Here is a 15,417-nt window from a genome sequence, read left to right as displayed (position 1 = left end):
TTACCATCGCTGAGCCTTAGGGCCCCCTGCAAAGTGAGCGCACACCAGCAATGGCAGCAGGGGCGAGGCTTCCTGCAAGTCTCAGCCTGCAGCGCGCTCTCTGGGTTGGGTCCTGTCTGCAGCCCCTTGTGTGACTTCACTCACCTTACCCTACCCTCACAGCAGCTCTCTGGGGCTCTTACCTCACCACCCACCCCACCCTACCCACCCCCCGCCCCCTCCCCGAGAGGACAGGTGAGGACTGCCGAAGTCACACAACGGGGGAGCAAGCGGCTTTGCTCAGGGAGGCTGGGTTGGGCTGTTTTTCCACAGGGCTCCTTGGGTTTGCTCCCCTTGGGGGTTTCCCATGGCAGGGTTCCCCCCTCAGAGGGCGAGTTTGCAGCTCCCCACCTTGGAGATGCTCCTGACATCCAGCAGGAAGAAGTCAGGATACTGCTCAACATCGTTCAGTGCGCAGACTGGCCCGCTCCGCAGAGAATTTCCTGCCTTGCATTTTAGCAGTGCCGAGGTTGAGAAGGGAGCTCTGCTTTCTTGAACCCAGCAGATCTGGACTCCACTCTGTGCACGCGGTCCTGTGCTTATTTGGGAGGGCGGGTTTGCGGGGTGGCGGTGGGGGAGACCCTCTGGGGTCAGAGCAGTTGAGAAGCTTTCGGTTGGCTCCCGCTGGATGACAGTATTGAAGATGCTGATCGCCGTGGCCGGAAGCGCCTGAGCTCCCAGCTGTACGCTGCGGTTGGGGAGGGGGCGCCCGGGACAGTGAAGCAGGGACCATGTCCAGGGGCACAGGGCCGATGACAGCGAAGCAGGCTTCCACCCCCAGGGCGCGCAGCTGCCTGGGGAGCCGCACCATCACTCGCAGGTGCCTTGGTGGGTGGGATTGGTGATCTGAGGGATTCCCTGATACATCCTGGCACCTGCGGAGCCTCCGCGCTGCTGGTCCCCCTTTTCTCCTGTCTCCTTGACTAAAGGAGGTAAGAGCATAAATAATTCAGCTCATTCTAGGGCAAACAATGGAGATGTCAGAGAGCAGAGATTGGGACAGAACTTTCTGCAGAAGTCTTAATTGATTTGTTTAATGTGGGACCCCAGAGGCTGGCTGGGGCCTCCGTGGTTCCGTTTGAGCCGGTGGCCTGCGGTCTCAGGAGCCCCAGCCCTTCGATCCTGGCGCAGGAGGCTCCCTCTGCTGTTCCTGCGGCAGCGGCGCCACCTGGTGGCCACCTCGGCTCTCGCCCTTCCTTTCGTGTCCTGCCTGCAGAGGGGTGATATGGCCCCGCACCACAGAACGCCTTCAGAGGTGGCGTGGCTTCCAGACGCCCCTCCGAGGCATTTTATTTGTATGTATTGCATCCCTAGAAAAAGAATCCAAAGATTTGTTTCTTCCTGTGTGCTTTCGTCTCGCTTCTTCTTGGTCTCTGATGCCCGCGGAGGTTGTCAGGACAGTGAAACCAAGCTGACGGGGTGGGAGCAGGTTATTCTGCCGTTTTTCTAGACCCGTGAGGTGCGCATCAAATCTGAGGCTGACTGCTCCACACTTATTCAGCCTGCCTGTGAAGCTCACAGCTTTCCCAGCTCTGTGAACCTCAGTGATGTCAAGTTCGCCAAAGTGACCATCCTTCATCATCACAGTTAGAAGCCCGGCGATGACTTTGGAGCATGGCCTGATGGGCACCTGGCGTTTGCCTCTCTTTTCAGCGCTGTTGATATTCTTCGGCGCATCAGCCCGGACAGCCACACCCACTATTGTGGAGGCCCGGAAAGACTGCGGGATCGCCATCACTTCTGAAAGACAGACACGTCTCTGGTCCTTGCTTGGATAGGTCTCCATGTGCTGCGTGATACGTGGCGAAGATACGGGATGGAGGGCTGTGAGTGGGATTCACGTGGCAAAGCCGTGTGCGGAGAACCCACCAGAGCCCGAGTGACCCCTGTGGGGTCCAGACCTCCCTCCCGGGCCCTCTGCCTGGACAGCTCTGTCTGTGAAGAGCTCTTCAAGGCAGGCAGAACCTACAGGAAGGCCGGCAGCTCTCAGGAAGGAGGAGAAGTAGGCCAAGGAAGGGTTGAGTCTGGTGCAATCTTCTGCCTCGAAGCTCATGGGTGGTTGTTTGGGGGTGGGGGTTGCCTCTGGGTAAGCCTACTTCACCTGGTGTTGAGCCTCCGAACCACTGACCTTACTTGAATCCCCAGCCGTCTCTAAACTATTCCCCCAGGAGCTGCACCTGAGAAGCAGCAGAGCTCCCCGAAGGAAAATTGCTGACCTTTTACCAAGGAGGAAACCTGGGCCCAGAAAGATCATCCCTGGCCTGTGTCCCAGGGCAGTGCACGTGAGGGGTCCTCTCCTGCGCCTCCTCCACAAGCTCCGTGGCCAGAAACCATGCTTCCTCCCCTGCCAGCTGGTCTGCTCATCTCCTGCCACCTCACGGTCCTGACTGTGTCCTCTCTCCTCACTGACTCGGCTCTTTCTAAAATGCACGTGGGTCTGGCACCTGCCGCACAGCACGAGGCACAGTGCCCCCCCCGAGCTCTCCAGGCCAGCACGGAGGAGGATACCAGCCCTTAATTCCTTGAGAATGGCCAGAACCTTGGGAGAACTGGGACGTGGGCAAAGAAACAGGAAGTCCAAGCAGCTCCAGACTGTGGATGTCAGACACTGACGTCACCTTCCTCCAGGCCCCATCTGGGCTGCAAGTTCCCAGGACCCAGCACACAGCCGCTGCTTTTTTGTGATCTGCCTCTTCAGGGCCACCTCGTCCTGGTAGAACCCCTCTGAGCCCTTCCTTCTGCCCCTCCCCTTGGGGAGTCTCCTCGGAAACCAAAAGCAGGGAGAGAGTCCCAGACACCTTCTGCTCTGGGTCCCGTGGCACGGACCCCTGTGGTCCTGGAGAACAGAAGTGATGGGCTGCTTCTTGGAGTGGAGGAAGGGAAGACAAGGCAAGAACAAAATGCAAATCAATACTTCAGTAAATTATCCTGCCACAGCAGTGAGATCACAGTGGTTGCTGAGAGGGGCTAGGAACCTGGGCTGAATCCAAGGGCCTGGTGTCTGGGAGGCAGGAGGCGCTGACCAGCAAGCCAGTGTTGGGTCCAGCCCGGAAGGGCCTTTATTCCAAGGTTCCTTACCCAGTGACGTGAGGGATGTGTTTTCTTTGGTCCACAGAACCTCTTTGTGGGTTTCACAGGTGGCTCAGATGGCAAGAATCCGTCTGCAATGCAGGAGACCCAGGTTTGATCCCCGGGTCAGGAAGACCCCCTGGAGAAGGGAGTGGCAACCCCCTCCAGTATTCTTGCCTAGAAAACTCCTTGGACAGAGGATCCTGGTGGGCTCTAATCCTTGGGGTCGCAAAGAGTCGGACATGACCGAGCAACTTACACCCACACACACACGCACACACACACACACTTCTTTGTAAAATGTAAAGACTGGCCTGAGAGGTCAGCCTGGTGACAGCTCTGGGCTCTGTTCTTGCATGCCATGCCCAGGGAGCTGGGGCTGAGTACTGCTGCCCTGCATCGGGGCATGGGCTCCTTGGTTTGCCAGTTCTTGCCACTCCTTATCACTCCAACTTCTTTATCGTAACAGGGAAATATTCTTCTGTAACCTTCTAAACTGGCAAACAAAAGACAGATCTGCTTTTCTTTGAGCCAACCTGCCTCATTGACTCATATCACCAGCCTTGGCCTGTGGGCATTGGGTTTGCAACACCCACCCATCACTTCCAATGAGCCCACTCCCTGAGCAGTCAGGCCTCTCTCTGAGCCCCCAGACTGCTTGTTCTCCCCTCGTTTCAGCTTTTGGCTCTGTCTCAACTCCATGCCCTTCTTCCTGTTGTCTGGCCCTGACACCATGTGTCTTTCTAGTTGGGACTCTTGACTTCTCTTCAAAAACGTGACTAGAGCTTCTCTCCCACTGGCGCTGGACACACTAGCTGAACCCTCCAGCCAGCCAGCCAGTGCACTCACCTGGGCTTCCCACGAGTCTCCAAGGAGGAAGTCCGCTGCTCGTGGTCTCTCAACTGCAAGTGACAATAACACAACTCCAGTTGACTTTCATGGGAGGAATTTCCTGACAACATATATGAGACACATCTCTGCTGCAAGCAGGCGCTAGGATGGCCCCCGTGAGCCCACGTCTTGGTGGTCACTCCTGGCTGTGGTCCTTTCCCTGCAGGCGTGGGCAGGACCAAGATTTGCCTCTAACTGGACTATGATTTGTGTCTCGGATATGCACTCTGAGGTCGCTCGTGCTGGGGGAGGCAAGCTGCCCTGTGTGATTGCTCTGTGGCGAGGTCCATGTGAGGTGGCAAGGAGCCCTAGGTCGAGCAGCACGTGAGGAACTGGATCCTGCTAGTAACCACGTGAGTGAGTGTGGGAGTGTGTCCCGCCCAGGACAATCTCTTCAGCTGAGATTGAAGCCCCAGCCTCAGCTGCCAGCAATCTCACGGGAGAACCTTGAGTAGAGGACCCCACTGGATTGCCTTTGGATTCCTAATCCAGAAACTATGAGATAACAAGTGTTTGGGTTTTTTCAGATCATGAGTGTGTGTGTGTTTGTTAGTCACTCAGTTGTGTCTAACTCTTTGCGACCCCCATGGACTGTAGCCTACTGGGGTCCTCTGTCCATGGAATTCTCCAGGCAAGAATATTGGAGTGAGTAGCCATTCCCTTTTCCAGGGGATGTTCCCAACCCATGGATGAAACCAGGGTTTCCTGCATTGCAAGCTGATTCTTTAACATCTGAGCCACCGGGGAAACTCTTTTCAGATTTCCAAACTTTTCAGATCATAAAGTTTGGAAATAACTCATTATGTTATTGTTATTCATTGTTATTTGCTAAGTCGTATCCGACTCTTTGCAACCCCAGTGGCTGCAGCAAGCCAGGCTTCCCTGTCCTTTGCTATCTCCTGGAGCTTGCTCAAACTCATGTCCATTGAGTCCGTGATGCCATTCAATCATCTCATCCTCTGCTGACCTCTTCTCCTGCCCTCAATCTTTCCCTGCATCAGAGTCTTTTCGAATGAGTCAGCTCTTCACATCAGGTGGCCAAAGTATTGGAGTTTCAGCTTCAACATCAGTCCTTTCAATGAATATTCAGGACTAATTTCCTTAGGATTGTCTGGTTTGATATTCTTGCAGTCCAAGGGACTCTCAGGAGTCTTCTCCAGCACCACAGTTCGAAAGCATGAATTCTTCAGCTCTCAGCTTTCTTTATGTTCCAGCTCTCACATCTGTACATGACGGCTGGAAAAAACCATAGCTTTGACTACATGAATCTTTGTTGGCAAAGTGATGTCTCTGCTTTTTAATAGACTGTCTAGGTTTATCATAGCTTTTCTTCTAAGGCATCAGCATCTTTTAATTTCATGGCTGCAGGAGATAATAAACAGGCCTGTGGGCAGCTGGCTTCAGGCCTGGGTAAGCCACGTGGTGGTGTGAGGACACTGGGAATCAAGCTCTCTCCAGTCCAGCCCACACTCTGTCTGTTCTGGTTTCTTCCTCCCCTGGAATTCTCTGCCCTGGGGGAAGCTCTAGGCTCATAGTCACACACCTTTCCAACCCCTTGGCCCCAACTATCATGGTGCTGGGAAGGTGCTAGGTGGGGTTGTCTGGGCTTGACCTCTCCCACCCCTGAGCCCGAGCTCAGACCCAGATTAACAGAGGAGATCTTTTACCAGAGGGAGATTGGGCTGTTGTTGTCAGAAGAACACAGGCAAAAGTAACTGTAACCAACCAGGGGTTCGGTCCCCTGATGTTTGGGCTGAGAGCCATGGCCCTGAAGGGAACAAGGTCCTTCTGCTGGAGGTGGCTTAGCAAGGCTCCGGACTCTCCTGGTGGCTAAGATGGTAAAGAATCTGCCTGCAATGCAGGAAAGCCCGGTTCCACCCCTGGAGAAGGGAATGGCTACCCACTCCGGTATTCTTGCCTGGAGAACTCCATGAATAAGGAGCCTGGCGGGCTACAGTCTGTGGGGCTTGCAAAGACGACACGACTGAGTGATCTGCATGTGTCTTGGGCTTTGTGGAGCTGGGGGCTCCCCCTCCCGTGGGGCTCTGCAGCCATCCTTGATCGAGTGGTGATCAGTGGCCCTTGTGGTCCGGACTGAAGTGGCAATCTTAAGCCCAATGGGATCCAAACTCAAGCACCAAATCAGATCCATCCCTCAAGGTCCCTTTCTTCTCATTCCACCCAAAGTTCCTTCCCTAGAAAGGAGAGTCTTTGACTTGCTTCTTCCTCCAGAGCTGTGGCTTCTCAAGGTTTTCTGGAGGCAGTGATCTCCCAGTGGGGTTTTGGGCTGACCTGCTTGGATGAGATACAGATGCCATGACCCCTTCCTTTGCCCCTTCTGTGTCTTTTGGGGTGGGCAAGACTGTGCTGCAGAAGCAAACCAGCTCCATGTCCCAGCAGCTTACAACAACAAAGCTTGATTTCTCACTCACACTGGTGTCTTCAGTGTGAATTGGCATTGGACTCTGGTCTCATTTTCACTCAGGACCTGGGCGACAGAGCAGCCTGGTTGCTGGTTCCCATGCCAGCCAGGAGAGATCTCCGAAGGCTCTCACGTGGGCAATAAAGTGCTCAGACCAGGAAGAGACACACATCACTTTTGATGGCAACTAATTGGCCGGAGGTAGTCACCTGCTTTCCCAGTCACGGGGAGGGCAGTAATGTGCCTCTTTTCCCCTTTCCCAGCATCCTCTGGGGCTGTCCATCTCTGGGGAATGTTCAGTAGGTCCCAGCCACCAAATCTCTTGCTCCCATCTGTGACTGACTTCATTAGGACTCGCTGAACGCTATTAAACCAAGTACTCTCATCTCTCAGGAGCAATTGGCTCTGTGCTTAGGGCCTGGGAACTGGTCCACCAGCTTGTAAACCCTTGACTTGGGTAACTCACAGGATGCTTGGCAATGGCGGATCTTCCCTGGCCTTGACTCATTCTTCCTTCTTCTGCAACGTGCTGGCTTACGAACAGTACCCTATAAATACACCCCAAGTCCATTCTACTTATACACACAAAGAGAAATATGCGACTATGCCTGTTGGATTTGTTTATGCAAGAGAAGAGGAAAAATGCATGCTTTCAGGTCTACCAAGGAATGCATAGCTCTACTTTATGGACAGGTTTCGCTAGAGAGAACCACTTTGACGGTAGGAGTATGCGGTGAGAGTGGAAACCAGAATGCCTGCTGTGAGGACTGTGGAGAGAAAAGGGGTGAGTGCAGCTTGTGAGACCTGATTCTGAGATGATAATGGTGTGTGTTTCATTTGGAGAGGGAGTTTAGGGAAGTGGATGGAATATAGACTTTCGGTTTTAGGCTTCTGAGCTGTCTGACCTGGGGCAAGTTACTTGACCTCTCTGAGCCTCAGTTTCTTGCCTTTCTGGGTAACTGTGAAAACTGAGTCAGAGAGTGAATGCCAATGCCATGAGGCAGACTGGCCTGCGATACTGCCAGTCTGGTGGCCAGCCTTGGCTAGCAGGCATGTGTCCTGATACAAAATGGACTGTGGTTGCTCCTGGTGGCTTCCTGTCCATTGGTCCTGCAGGAATTACCCCTGTGATCCTGGTCCTTATGTGGCTTCTTGACTGTATGTGCTGCAGAATTTTCCCCTCCCTTGTGTTGTTTTCTGCAAATAGCTTCTATCAAGGGGGAAACACAGGGTTCCTTTCTTCTCTGGGCTTGTAGCCATATTGGGAGTTCTGTCTTCCCTGTCCCAGATCCTGCCAGAGGTCCACTGCATTGGCCTCCTGGCCAGAGCTTGCCCAGAGCAGGTGCCAAGGAGGATGCATGGCCCTTGGAGGTGGGGTGGGCTGAATGGACCCTTTGAGGCTTTGAGGCCTCAGCGTTTTGTTCCTGTGTCTCACCTGAAATCATGCAGTGACTTTGTGTGGAAGCTCCGGCAGGTCTGTGTGGCAAGGGATCCTTTCCACCACTCTGGAGAATGGAGCCACATGGGAGGGAGTTCTTGAGAGGCCAGCTGGGCCAGGTCCCCAGTCTGCGGGGTCTGCTCAACTCCTATCCGGACCGCCGGACACCAATCCATCTCTGTTGTCTCTCCTGCCCCTGCAGTCTATGAGCCTCATTGAGATTGGGAACCCCTCTCAGAGTCTGGAGAACGTTTGCCGCTGGGCCTACCTCCAGCAGAAGCCGGACACTGATCACGACGAGTACCACGATCACGCCATATTCCTCACACGGCAGGACTTTGGGCCCTCGGGCATGCAAGGTGAGTCTCGGGCCTGCGGGCGCACAGAAAGGAGGGAGGCTGCACGTGAGTGCCTGACCCTGCCAGTGCCCTCCGGCAGCCTTGGCCTGGGATGAGAGGGGTGTCTGGGCAAGGGGGTAAGTGCTGAGAAGGGTGTCCGGGTTGAGGGTAAGTGCTAGTCTCTTCCTGGCTCTTCAAAACTACCAGGAACTCTGAGATGTCCCCCAGGAAACTGTGTCTCTCTGGGGACAGGGAAGATCAAAGGGAGTGACATGGGCAGAGTCTGGGGCTGGCAGCCCAGGGGCCAGACAAGCTCTGAGGCTGGGCTTCAGGTGTTTGCTTCCTCCGTGTGTGCTTGCCAAGCCACTTCAGTCGTGTCCCACTCTTTGCGACCCCGTGGACTGTAGCCCACCCAGCTCCTCTGTCTATGGGATTCTCCAGGCAAGAATACTGGAGGAGTTACCGTGCCCTTCTCCAGGGACTCTTCCCTACTCAGGGATTGAACCCACGTCTCTTATGTCTCCCTCATTGGCAAGTGGGTTCTTTACCACTAGCGCCACCTGGGAAGCCTGTGCTTCCTCCAACTTTTGTAAAACAAATTTGAATACATTTTCAATCTTTAAAAGATAAGGGACTTTACTTAAAAATTCAAACTATATAAGACTGACAGATCCAAAAGAAAAAACTGACAAGTCTACAATCATAGTTGAAGATCTCACACAGTGAACGTTAGATAAAATAAGTGAAATAAGACAGTCAGAGAAGAATATATACTCACGACTCCACTTATTTCAGGCTTGGAAGTGGGCAAAACTGATCTGTGGTGTCAACAGTCAGGAGAGTGGGCAGGAGGGAGGGAGTTGCTGTTGGAACCGAGGAGAGGCTTCTGCAGTGTGGGGACAGTTTTATTTCTTGGTCGGGGGGTGGCTGCACAGGGGTGATCACTTGTGCCTCCTGGCTGGTGTTGGTGCCTCTCCACTGTGAGGGGTTGCTTCCTCCCCTTCAAGCCCGTCTGTGTGGCCAGCTGACAGAGCACTCTGTCACCCTTTGTCCGGGTGAGAGCTCTAACGGGGAGCAGAACTGTTCTGCGGGAGAGAAACCAACACAACTTTTACATTAAGTGACTTCATTCTTCATTTAAAAATGTGAAAGGACAGTCAAGAATTACCAGATATTTTTAAAAAAATGGAAAGGATGAAAAAGATGGACCGAGATGTAAAATAAAATTAAAAAGCTAACTCCAGAGGAAACAGATAATTTAGAGAAGGGAAAAGTACATTTTTATAAAGTCATATCTCCAGAATGTTTGAGGAAATATATCTGTAAACCCAGAACAGGCTACCAAGAAGAATCAGAGAAAAAAAGGGTTTTCATTAAAGATTTGATGGTGTTGACTAAAAAATTAAATGTCCAACCTGAAAGTTATGTGTGTGTGTGTGTGTGTGTGTGTGTGTGTTTTAATTCATCAGAAATGTTCAGCACTTCAGTCCTGGGGGACAGCATCTCAAGTAACCCTGGGAGAACTGAGCTGCTCTGAGGAGGCAAGGGGGGCTAGGATATGTAGGAGTTTTGCAACAAAGGGCAGCTGATAAGAACAAAGCTTACTGTTAACTGAAGAAAATGAAAATCTCAAGTTAAGGAAGTTAGTGCTTTTCTATGTGTGGGAAGATGCAGGAGTCTGGGCTCGCTGAAATCATTCCTTTGCTATGCGTCTCAGCCATCTGGGGCCGGTATCCAGTGTTCTCCCATCCTGAGTTTCCTCGGGGCTCACCAGCTCGCCATCCATGGTGGCTCAACGGCTGATGCTGTGACATCCTTTCTTTACTGATATGGCAGCAATATTGCATTTCTCAGTGGGTGAAACAGAAAATTCAAAAGCTGAAATAAAAAGTCAAGGGCACCCCAGAAGATCAAAATATGAGAGAAAAATTGATGTAGAGGCGCAATCCAGGAAGAACACTGTGTCTATCTACAAGGATTTCTGGAAAGAAAATAATAGCAAAGTAAACTAAGAATGGAGGATATAAAGAAAAAGTATAGATACATTTTCAAATCTTCAAATCCTGAATGTTTATGTAATGCTAGCGTGGGTGAATGAGAAATACACAGACTGAGGCACATATTCATATGCAGGCTTTGCATACAAAGGACAAAGAGAGGACCACAAAGGTTTGCCCTGGCACCGATTCAAGAACAAGCATCTCAAAATCTGCAGAGCAAAAAAATACTTTAAGACACATATTTTCCTGTTTGTTAGAAGGGAAATAGACAGTGGTTGGGTATACTGCTTTTAGACAGTTCTGAAACCAGCACTCCCCGGTCACACTTCTTCCTTTCTGTACTTTTCTCTTGGAACACGTTGCCTAGGACCTCTCCATGGGGTCTCAGATGAGTGAGGCTCAGTAGGGAGACAGTCCAGGCTTCTAACTTTCTGGGTCTTGCTGACTTAAAAAAGTACATGACCTGAGAGTTGCAAGTTAAGTTTTATTTGGGGCGAAACGAGGCCTGTAGCCTGGGAGACAGCATTTCAGATAGCTCCGAGAAACGGCTCCAAAGAGGTAGGGAGGAAGGTCAGTACACTTGTGATTTTAGTGAAGAGGGAACACATGTAATCAAGTGTGTATTTTTTTGCAGAAGGTTTCTGCTGGTCTCTTGAGAATTCCTGTTAATCATGAGGAGCGGACATCACCATGAAGGAATTTAGTGCTTTTCTAGTTACAGGGAGATTAAAGAATTGAGCTCATAAAATTGGCCCCTGAAAATAAGTATCTGAAGACGTGTCCTGCCAGCTTTTCCCAGAGCACAGAGTGCCTCATCCCTGATCTCCACTCTGAACCCCTTTCAGGGGTTGTTGAAGCCGCTGCAGTGGTACCTGATTTAACCATGGGCAGATGGCAAGTGCCCATGGCCATGCTGATTTGTGGCTGATAGCCTCTAGGATGCCCAGGTCTTTAAACAGAGGCCTTGCCTGGCACACCCAGCTCTGCACACACTTCTGTATCTCACCCAGCAGCAAGTGTGAGGCCCCACTGTCTGGATTTCCTCCACCTTGGGTGGGATCATCGTGCCCTCCGGTCACTCTCCCTCTCCCCGTTGGCGGGAACGTGGTCCTTCCCTGGGGGCATCTTAAGACTCCCTGTGATCAGGCTCAGCCCACTCAGGGGGCATCATCCTTCCGCAGACCAGCCACATCACAGGGTGGCCGTCCCACCTTCCTGCTCAGGTGGTTCAGGCTCCTGCCTCAGCTCTGCCCTCTCTCCCTGTGAGACTCCATCCCCTACTTCTTCCCTGGACCACACGCTGTAACTGGGCAGGCAAAACCCACTGTGTCTCCTCACTGTGACCTGTTAATTCAGTGGCTCTTCAGAAGCCCTTGGTGGGTTGAGCGGTGGCCAGAGGGTCTGTGGCCTCTCACATCAGAGGTTAGCCTGCTGTGGCTGTCCTTTCCCCTCTGATCCCCATTCTCCACCTCTGGGGGTGCCTTGCCCAGGACAGACCGCTGGACCCCTCAGCAGGAATGTGGTTCAGAATCTGCCCAGTCAGAGCGCAGGGTTCCCAGGCCAAGGGCTCCAAGAGCCTCACCGTCTGTGAGTGCTCTGCCTCCCAGGCTACACAGTCAGTCTCCCTGCACAGCCCTGATCAGCTTGGGACCACCCTCCCTGCAGCCATCTGTGCACTGCGGAAAAGGGTCCAGCTGAGGTCTCAGAGGCCTGAGGGAGGCCCAGAGGGAGCGGCTCAGGGTGTGGTGCCAGGCAGGAGGGCCAGAGTGCCAACAGCCCAGGAAGCAAGCTCAGCCTCAGGGACCAAAAGGCCACTCAGCCAAGTGGGGAAGGAAAGTGGAAGGTGGCCTGAAAGAGAACAGTGGGCAGGAGGCTACCAAGGTGGCAGAAAGCCTTGGCAGATAAGACCTGGATGTGGGAAACTGAGCTGGCTGCAGGGTGGCTGCTGATGGGCAGGGCTGAGGCCCGCTCCCCTGGGGAGGGGAGAACTGGTCTCGAGCTGTGCCAGCCTTGAGGGCCGTTGGCTGTGCCCGTTTGCTCTGGTGATGCCAGGGCACATTGGGGTCTGGGCCCTTCCGTGTGGGGAGGGCTCTGAGCCCCCTTTGTCTCTCCCAGGCTATGCTCCTGTCACTGGGATGTGCCACCCGGTCCGGAGCTGCACCCTGAACCACGAGGACGGCTTCTCCTCTGCGTTCGTGGTGGCCCACGAGACTGGCCATGTGTAAGTGGCCTCAGCAGGCCCTGCTGTCTGAGGCAGGTCGGGGCTCAAGGGGCCCCGCTTCTCCTCTGCGCCCTGAGAGGGACACTCCCTGGATGACAAAGCCCCTCAGATGTGATGTCCTGGCCCACTTTCCACCGAGGGCCAGGCAGCACCGGGGGCTGCCCACCCATTATGCCATCGAAGCACTTGGGCAGGAGGGTCTTCTCACCCAATTCTGTAGATGAGCGTGCGAGGGAGCCTCCCCCAGGAACAGAGAGCTGGAGCTTGGGTGTGCGTGCTGCTCGTGTGTAGAGAGGGTGGTGGGCGCCTCCACCCCCACTGCTTTCTCATGCCGCAGCGCTCTGCCTTGGGGACAGGACCCTGCAGGGCCTGCCGCTGCATGCTGTCCCCTCAGAGTGCCCCGGCTCTAAAATCCAGCTTGGAGAAAACGGGTACCCCCTGGCTGAGGGCCAACCAGGCCAGCTAAGGGCGAGGGGAGTCAGCTCAGGGAGGTCGGGGTCCCCTCCCAGCGTCTGGAGGGGGTGGGGCTGACAGGTGAGTGTGGGCAGGTGAGGGTCCAGGGAGGCTGTCCTGGCTCCTCTCACAGGCTGGGCATGGAGCACGACGGGCAGGGCAACCGCTGCGGTGACGAGGTGCGGCTGGGCAGCATCATGGCGCCCCTGGTGCAGGCAGCTTTCCATCGCTTCCACTGGTCCCGCTGCAGCCAGCAGGAGCTGAGCCGCTACCTGCAGTGAGTACCACCCTGTCCCCTGAGGGGGAACCTGGAGTGCTGGACTCAGGTCTAGGAGGGCGCCTCTAGCCCCAAGTGCAAAGCAGGGGAGAGGGGACAGCAGTACTGGTTGGGGGGGTCCCGCTGTGGGCTAGGTTTTGGATGGAAAGTGGTTACAACCACTGCACCTTTAATGGATGCCTAGACGATGGGGTCGCTACGAGTCGGACACGACTGAGCGACTTCACTTTCACTTTTCACTCTCATGCATTGGAGAAGGCAATGGCAACCCACTCCAGTGTTCTTGCCTGGAGAATCCCAGGGATGGGGGAGCCTGGTGGGCTGCTGTCTATGGGGTCGCAGAGAGTCGGACACGACTGAAGTGACTTAGCACAGGGCCCAGCCAAGCCAGATCCTGCCTAACCATGCCAAGGAAAAGAGGTGCAACAGGAAACTAAAGCAACACAGCCTTAGGGCTGGGGTGTGCAAGCAGGCCCACCGCCGAGGCTCTAGACAGTGTGCTTGGCATGTGCTGCTGCCTGGCCTGGACAGCCCGGTCCTGCTGAAGGCAGCTTGTGGTGCCCCCGTGCCCCCTCACAGCTCCTATGACTGCCTGCGGGATGACCCCTTCACCCACGACTGGCCGGCACTGCCCCAGCTCCCCGGGCTGCACTACTCCATGAACGAACAGTGCCGTTTCGACTTTGGCCTTGGTTACATGATGTGTACCGCGGTGAGTGTCGGAGCCTGGGACACCTGCAAGAACTGAGCGGGAGCTTAGCCCAGACCTGCCTGGTCTCCTGGGAGGTGGCTGGTGTCGGGGTGGCTCCCCGGGACAGGGTGGAGCGGCCCTCCAAACATCAGGTTCTCCCCACACCTACTGCCGAATATCCAGTGGGTGCCCTGTGCTCTCCTGGCTGGTCCAGACGTGGCTTTGGGAGGGATTCAGGCAGTGGAGTGTTCAGGCGGGGAACAGTGGGTGCTCATGGGATGCCTGCTTGGACCAAAGGAATGCCAACCAGCCTTCATGCCAAGCACACTGGTGCCCAGCCGGCTCCATGAGAGGTCCAGGCTCCATGAAAGGTGTAGCCACCAAGATCTGCAGGCTCGGGAGGCCCAACAGCCCGCAGGGACGTGAGGCGCTGTCCCTACGTCATGTACAGTCATGAAGCATGAAGTACGCCCGAAATCCTCACAGCACCAGAACCACACAGAGCTCAGGGCAACACTCAGGCCTGTCCTGGGTAGCCGTGCATGAGAGCCCTGGTGTGACTGGGGGCAGCCCTGGAAGGCCCCCGCAGAGGGAGGTGGCCTGCCAGCTGCCGCTACTCTCTTCCAGTTCCGGACCTTCGACCCGTGCAAACAGCTGTGGTGCAGCCACCCTGAAAACCCCTACTTTTGCAAGACAAAGAAGGGGCCGCCCCTGGATGGGACCATGTGTGCGCCTGGCAAGGTGAGTCAGGGCAGAGGGCAGATACAGACGTGCACAGCTCTCCAGGGCAGATCCTGCAGGGCCTTGGAGTGCGGCCGGGGTCATCTCAGGGGACCCCTGCCTCCCTCCTAGTAACCCCACTCTCTACTCTCCAGAGCTCCTGCCCTCTGAACCTCTCATACACTCTTCCTTCTGTCGGAGGGGACCTGATGTCTCAGAGCTCCTCAATGTGCATCAAGCCCCATTGTAGGAATCCTGTCCTCTAAGGACCAGTTTTGGGGTTCCGGAAGCCTTCCATACCCCCTGCACACTGTGGGTGCCCACATCACCTTACCCTGACACCAACATTGGCCAACATTCTGTTGACCCTGGGATCCTCAGGCCCAGCATCAGGCTTGGCCTTTTTACCCCCTAGCACATTGCTGTTTGGTCCCTAGTGGGCACGCTTGTCCCTAGAGGTAGCTGGATGGCTACCTACCAGTGCCTGGCTGCTACCCCAGGCCCACTTCCCACTTTCTGTGGAAGCAGCAAGATAAAGGGCTTCTCCTTCCAGCCCAAATTCTGGGCTTGATTCTCATTGTTGTTGTTCAGTTGCTAAGTCATCTACTCTTTGTGACCCCGTGGACTGCAACACACCAGCCTTCCCTGTCCTTCACCATCGCCCTGAGTTTGTTCATGTCCATTGAGTTGATGATGCCATCCAACCATCTCATCCTCTGTCATCCCCTTTTCCTCCTGCCTTCAATCTTTTCCAGCATCAGAATGCTTTCTAGTGAGTTGGCTCTTTGCATCAGGTGGTCAAAGTGTTGGAGCTTCAGTTTCAGCATCAGTCCTTCCAATGAATATTCAGGACTGATT

At 54.4% G+C, this 15,417-nt stretch overlaps 1 protein-coding gene across 1 annotated transcript in view; it reads left to right on the top strand.

Moving 5' to 3' along the window:
- Positions 1 to 15,417, top strand: part of ADAMTS2 (ADAM metallopeptidase with thrombospondin type 1 motif 2) — a 253,928-nt gene that overhangs the window by 186,258 nt on the left and 52,253 nt on the right. Inside the window, exons 6-10 of the mRNA XM_040241374.1 lie at positions 8,062 to 8,218; positions 12,313 to 12,418; positions 13,005 to 13,148; positions 13,728 to 13,860; positions 14,467 to 14,580. Of these exons, the coding sequence (XP_040097308.1) occupies positions 8,062 to 8,218; positions 12,313 to 12,418; positions 13,005 to 13,148; positions 13,728 to 13,860; positions 14,467 to 14,580 (654 nt within the window). The remainder of the gene's footprint in view (positions 1 to 8,061; positions 8,219 to 12,312; positions 12,419 to 13,004; positions 13,149 to 13,727; positions 13,861 to 14,466; positions 14,581 to 15,417) is intronic.

This window comes from Oryx dammah, unplaced genomic scaffold, assembly GCF_014754425.2.
Source record: "Oryx dammah isolate SB20612 unplaced genomic scaffold, SCBI_Odam_1.1 HiC_scaffold_5, whole genome shotgun sequence".
Taxonomy (NCBI): domain Eukaryota; kingdom Metazoa; phylum Chordata; class Mammalia; order Artiodactyla; family Bovidae; genus Oryx; species Oryx dammah.
This window is presented reverse-complemented; position numbering and strand designations above follow the sequence as displayed.